Source organism: Macadamia integrifolia, chromosome 9, assembly GCF_013358625.1.
Source record: "Macadamia integrifolia cultivar HAES 741 chromosome 9, SCU_Mint_v3, whole genome shotgun sequence".
In the NCBI taxonomy this organism is placed as follows: domain Eukaryota; kingdom Viridiplantae; phylum Streptophyta; class Magnoliopsida; order Proteales; family Proteaceae; genus Macadamia; species Macadamia integrifolia.
The window spans coordinates 7,665,167-7,671,947 of NC_056565.1; the positions used below are offsets into that span (position 1 = coordinate 7,665,167).

Below are 6,781 nucleotides of genomic sequence, written 5' to 3' on the forward strand. Positions count from 1 at the left end.
AAAAAAAAAAAAAAAGAAGTCGACGAAGAAGGGGAAGGAAAGTCGAGAAGACAGAGAGATAGAAGCCAGAAGAAGAGAGACGAGAGAGAGTCAAAGAGAGAGCGAGACAGAACCAGAAAAGTGAACATACCTGGTTCCCAGTCTTCTCGCCTCCTACCGCACATTGATTTTCTTCGTTGTGAAGTACCCGTTGTTGATCGAAGTCCTCGTTGCTGATCACCACCTCCATCGAAGTCACAATCCATCATTGAAGTCACCGCCTCCTCTCTGTGTCCGACGGCAAAGAAAAAAGAGAAAAAAGAATCGAGAAGAAAGAAGAAGACGAAGAAGAAGAGAGAGAGCGAGGAACATACCTGGTCAATTTGCATCCGCCTTTCTCCTCTGGTTCTTGGCCTTTCTCCTCTGGTTCCATCTCCCAGAAGGAGGCACCTCCTTGGTCGGTAAAACCCACCCCCACGATTGCCCTTTTGTTCCTTTTTATTTTATTTATTTTTTCTTTCCTAAAATACCCCTCCCTTTCTCCTTTATTCCCCTTTTGTCCCATATATTTTTATTTCCAAATCAAACCCCTATCCCACACGTGATTGATATACCTTTTTGTGGTTTAGTTTGAACTTAAAAAAAAAGAAAAATCCCATTCTGTCCCTGCCCTTTAAGCCTCCAGTTATTTACTATTTTACCATTATTCTTTGAGTGCTATTTTGTTACTCATCACCATGGTAGCCAATAGTGAAGTTGTTCAACAGCTGAATTCTTATAAAGGAGAAACTGATACAAAATTTGATGCTCTCACTAACATGGTCACGTCCCTAAAAACAATGGTGGAATCTATGCAAGTTTCTATTGATCGTTTGGTGGCAGCAGATAAAGGAAAGAGTCCCATTCAATCTGGGGATTCTTCCAACACCACCCCACAGGATCTGCCAGTAACACCACCACCACCACACATCATACACCACCACCACCACCTCCACCACCATATGGGACTGGTAGACATGATGATGGAGCAGAAAGAGCAGCAAAACTGGATGTCCCTGATTTTTATGGAGACAATAATCCAGAATTGTACCTTGACTGGATTCACAGTTTAGATACATTCTTCAGATGGTACGGGTTGACTGAGGCTCGAAAGATCCTATTTGCAGAGGCCAAACTGAAAGGCACGGCTCGAGTCTGGTGGATCAAGCAACAACAACAGAACCGAACCCGAGGCATTGGGTTGGTCACTACTTGGGCTGAAATGTATGAAGTCATGAATCGGCGATTCTTGCCTTCTGATTACAAGCAACGCATACATCTCAGGTTTGCACAGTTGAAACAAGAGAATTTGACCGTTGAAGAGTATGTTGCTAGATTTTATTATTTGGCCACTCGTTCTGACTTTGAGTGGGATGAAGAAGTCTTAGTGGCCCAATTTCGCAATGGTCTGCACCCTCAACTTAGTGCTGCCCTTGCATCTAGTCGACTACCTACAATGGAAGACGCCGTACAAGTAGCATATCAGGTTGAGGAAAGTCTGAAACGCCCATACAATCGGAGAAATTTTGCAGATACTTTTTCTCGAGGTACTAGTTCCGTTTGGCAACAGTCTCCTACCCAAGAGAGGTCATCTAGCAAGCCACAGGCAAGTGCTACATCTATGGCTTCTTCACGACCTAGTCGGCCGTATTCTCCACCTCGACATGTTTCTGAAATGTCATCTTCACGGCCTACTCGCCCATATTCACCCCCTCGGCGTGGTTCAGATAAACCTTCTGATTCTTCAAAATTCACAGTTCGGTGCTACTCATGCCATGGATTTGGACATATCAGTGCCCAATGTCCCAGCCGTTTGGTTGCTTTTATTGATAAGGATTCTCCTATACCATATATTCCCGAAGAGCAACTTGGTTCTGACACAGTTGATTTAAGAGAAGAGCGTGCAACAGGTGAAGTCAATGACACTCTCAGTGACGATGACCAACATCCTTTTTATGTCATTCGTCATGTGTTGACCACTCAGAAGGCCACTGAAAATGAAGATTGGCGCCGCAGTAGTATTTTTCAGACTCGTGTGAAGTGCAATGATCAGTTGCTAACCTTGGTCATTGATGGAGGCAGTTGCACTAATGTTGTCTCTGAAGACGCTGTTCGTAAGCTGTGATTGAATACAGAACCACATCCTAATCCTTACAAGGTTGCTTGGGTGAACAACACTAATCTCAAAATCACAGATAAGTGCTTGGTCACATATTCTATTGGTGGATTTAAGGATACAGTCCAATGTGATGTCCTCCCTCTGAAGGTGTGCCATATCCTTCTTGGTCGACCTTGGTTGTTTGATAAGAAAGTACAGCATTGTGGCTATGCCAATACCTATGCCTTCAAGCATGCCAACAAGACTATGAAGTTTCATCCTGCCAAAGATCTCCCTGAAATTAAGCTCAAGAAGATGGTGGGATCATTCCTCATTCAACGTATTCCTTCAGATGGTCTCCTCGGTCCTTTCCCTAACTCGACGGAGTCGAGTTCTTTTCAGAGGAGGAGAGTTGATGCAGATATGGCTGCCCTTTCTTGGTTGGACCAGCATGACCGGCTTTGGAAGCCAAGAGCCAAGAAGAACCCGTCCAGCCCAGGGTTTTGGTCCAACAAGGGTTGGAAATAAAATTAGTAGTTTACCCAGTATTTTATTTCATGCTTTTAGTTCCAAACTTGAACGTAGGAGTAGGATTTATTTCCTTGCTTTGGTTTCCTTTTATAGTTGTTTCCTAATTTAGGCTAGTTTCCATTTCAGTTAAGTTTCTAATTTCATGTTCCTATTTTTCTATATATTGGTTGTAATCGACTGAAGATTTAGAGAGCAATTTGATTATTGAATGAATGTGTGAGTGTGATCTCCTTTTCCCCATCTCTACTCTGATTTCCCCTTCCTTCCCTAAGGGTTCTCTATCAAGGGGCCTGCTTTTTGGGCTTGTTGAGGCAAGTCTATGTGTCCACCAAGCCAGATGCCTTCAATTAGAATGAATGCATAGTCTTTGTATAATCATAGTGGCACGTTTATTTGAGTGCTCATAGAAAACTGTATCCATCCACTGCATGTAGGTAATGGGTATATCTTTAATGAGAAATCATTAGAGAGATTTCTGAAATTGAGTACTGGTGGTTATAATAGTAAACAAATTGGGTCTTAGCCTACGTAAGCCTGCCTATGATTGTGATGCTGTTTGTTGTGGATTTTCAACATTCAAACTGTCATATCTACGGTGCTCTACTGGAAATTCTAGTTTTGTTCAACTTGACAGTAGTTACATGTGCTTGTTTGCCCAAGGCGTGAGGTCAAGCGGTTTGTTGATCTCACTGCCAATGAGACCAGTGATCTGTGGCTCACTGCCCAGAAGGTTGGTAGTAAACTTGAGCATCATCACAAAGCATCTTCACTTACATTTGCAATCCAAGTAAGACTACTATTGATTTACTTTTATCTTCTATCTTGCATTCTATTTTCTCTCTTAGAAAATTATTCTCTCTCTGGTTGGCTGGTTTTATTTTTTATTTTTTTTTGGAATCTCCCATTAGCAATATTTGCTATTAATTATTTTCAACTGCTACTTGAATGGCTAAGAACTATTTTAGATCCCCTGAGATTCTTGATATTTCAGGAAACCCAAGACTGGCTGCTTTGTTGGAGCAAAGAAATAATAAAGAAAATAAAAGAGAAAGCAAAGTTTTCTCCGGTTCTGGAGAGCGTAATGTATGCAGCCTTGCCCCTGTTTTGCAGAGAGGATGTTTCTTGACTTGAATGCATGACCTCTAGGTCGCAATGGAGCAACCTTACCATTATGCCGAGGCCTGCCCATCCTCTCCGCGAAGCATGGATACACATGGATGTGATGGAAATTAAGGACTTGGATGGAAACACAGGAACATTAGGACTCATGCAATACCAAATAATGATACGTAATCACTAAAAGATGCCATGATAAGTAAAGACGATTCAAATGTATAGTAAATATACTGATTTAGGGCCAAAACCACGACAAATTTACAAACAAATGACGGAAAAAAGGTTGTTTTGACATGAAAAAGACTCTCTCACGGCCCAACCAAGCAAGCCATGGTTAACTACCATTTTAAATATAGAGGTAGGTAACTCTATAGTCCATGGCCCGCAATCCCTGGTAATAGCTATTTGTATAACAATTATTTGCTGAAAATAATGGAAAATGGTTAGATTTTGTAAAAATCAGGAGGGGAGCCTAAAACTTTTCTAGCTTTCCACCAAATCATGTCTCTCTTTATGTTTTTTCAAAACGATACTTTTTTCCTTCCTCATACATCGAAGTTGAAACATGCATTCATCATGTTTACTAAAAATTATGAGTCTGCATTAGCGGGTAAAATTTGTAGACTTAACTATAGATTTCTTCTGTTACCTAACCACAAATGGCTTGAGCACACTAATTCACCTTTAACCAAGATCTTTGAGTTTCCAGTTGGCTAGTAAAGCTTTTGGGAGTAAAACCATAGGATTGATTATTGGAGCCAAATTTTACCATGGAATCCATCTTCTTCACCTACCCACAAAACATTGTTCTTGCAACATGCTGTGTAGTATTACAAAGATTGGATGACTGTATGGTTTTTAACCAGCTGATGTTCTTTGGCACCTAGGATGGGCCTCAAGCAGGACAGACCGTACCTCATGTGCACATACATGTTCTCCCACGAAAAAGTGGTGACTTCGAGAAAAATGATGAAATATATGATGCTGTACGTTTTTCTGCTTTCTTTTCACCTTGCCACTTTCTCCATTCTTTAATTGCTGTTTGTGGACTGACTTCTGATTTTATGCTGGTTTACAGATAGACCTGAAGGAAAAGGAATTGAAGCAGAAACTTGACTTAGATAAGGAAAGGAAGGACAGGACCTTCGAGGAAATGGCTCAAGAGGCAGATGAATATAGGATGCTTTTCTTGTAGAATTCGCAGAGCACAGAGTTCTCATTTCGCTTTCCTCTGATCAGCGTTTAGTACATTTCATAGTAACCCGAAACAATATCTGTTTATTTAATTTTAGTCAGGCCTATAGACTTGCATATTGCTTCCCATATATTGATCTGAATGGAAGGTGTGATGCTTATCCATGGAGATTGCACTTTCTTGTGATTGCCGTAACATAATTGGATTGGGTATGGTGTCAGCCATAACAGACAAGTGAAGGATCCATAGTTTTTTTTTATTGCAGAACCTCTGTCCTTTGTCCCTCCTTCCCAAACCCCCAGTGGAAAAATGCCAGTGGGAAGAAAAGAAGTGAGCACTCCTTAAGGTTTAGTCACCTGCAACTCCTGTGATTTGGACTCCTCAGACGTGATTCCTGCAGCTATCTGTCCTGGTGGTCTTCCAACTCCTTTGTATTCAACAACTACATCTGGTTTTCTAACACTCAATGCTTGGGTAATCTCTCTGGCAAACGTATTCATGGATAATGATGCATAGATTCTACTTATCAGATCTAGATTTTATGTTTAAGGTCTTACATTGTTTACTGGAGTAAGAAGAAAAAGGTATAAATTTCACAGTTTATGGCTTAAGTTTGCATGGTTAATGCCTTAAAAGTATGATTGTTGTCCTGGTGATTTACCAGTAAGTGTTCTATGGTTTCATGGAATTTTCTGGCACCAGAGTTGAGGTAGGATCGCCAGTGTTGGTTGCACCCATACGGAGGTGCTCAGACTTGTAAGACTCAGAATTGAAGATGAATCCATGTCATGCTTGTGAAGGAAATCAGAGTCCTATGTTTCAGAGGAAAACAGGTGGGTCAACCTGATACAACCTCCTGCCTAGTTCAGGTCATATTGCGGATTCTGTAGCAATTTTAACTTTACAAATAAGGTCCATGTTGGGAAAGTCATAGGAAAAATTTGGTGGGGTATTCTTATTCTTGGTTCTATTGTGAACACTGGAGATGTTCCAATCAATTACCTTTTCCTTCATTTTTAAAGTACTGGTTTTAGGCTCATGCAACATGTTTTAGATAAGCATGGTTGATGGATGAGGAAATTGAACAGTGAATCCCTCAATCCCCCCCCCCCCTCCCCCAAAACAAAAACCACACCCAAAAAAAAATAAAAACTAAATGCCAACCTAATTGAAAAGGCGTTTTTAGAAGGGATTTTCTTATTGCCTTGGAAGTTTGTGTAAGGGGAATACTAAAAGCCATATGATGAAAAGGGATAGATAAAATGCAGTGTAATTTGAGATGACTAGTAAAGGAGAAAATGGTGTACACCCTAATGATATAGTCTACATCCTATCACCCTCTCATTCTTGACCATGTGGATTCTTCTGTACATGAATAGTGATGCACTCTCTCATGTTCACCCATTAGCTTGGTGTGAGAGGTGCCAGTATATGTGGGCAAAATGTAGATCACTCCCCCAAAACAAAATTAGGAAATTGAAATTGATAAATCAGGTGGGGTTAAAACTTTACAAATGGGTAAACCCCCAAAGTCCCCTGTTCAAATGGAAAGAAAAAAACCTAGTTAAGAGTTAATTATGGGACAAGACGAAGCATGGAAAAAATCCAAGACCAACACGAATTGCATCGGATTGCTCAATTGCAAGGGTATACACGGAGCATATATAGGACCATGGGAGTGTAACTAATTGAATTTAAAGTAGAATTTGGCATGTGACATATCTAGACCATATTTTAATATCTATGAGAAATATTACATATTTCTTTGATATAAACACAAAGTCATGTTTGGCTTTGTGATTACAAGGAGAATTAAAGGGAGG

The 6,781-nt window shown here is 40.5% G+C and overlaps 1 protein-coding gene across 2 annotated transcripts in view; it reads left to right on the forward strand.

Moving 5' to 3' along the window:
* LOC122089475 (bifunctional bis(5'-adenosyl)-triphosphatase/adenylylsulfatase FHIT) overlaps positions 1 to 5,126 on the forward strand; it is a 9,114-nt gene extending 3,988 nt beyond the window's left edge. The window contains exons 3-5 of one of the 2 annotated variants that reach the window (XM_042659232.1): positions 3,288 to 3,434; positions 4,651 to 4,749; positions 4,842 to 5,126. In XM_042659232.1, coding sequence (XP_042515166.1) covers positions 3,288 to 3,434; positions 4,651 to 4,749; positions 4,842 to 4,958 — 363 coding nt within the window. In that variant the 3' untranslated portion in view covers positions 4,959 to 5,126. The remainder of the gene's footprint in view (positions 1 to 3,287; positions 3,435 to 4,650; positions 4,750 to 4,841) is intronic. The other variant, XM_042659233.1, reaches the window with a different exon arrangement.
* The last annotated feature ends 1,655 nt before the right edge of the window (positions 5,127 to 6,781 follow it).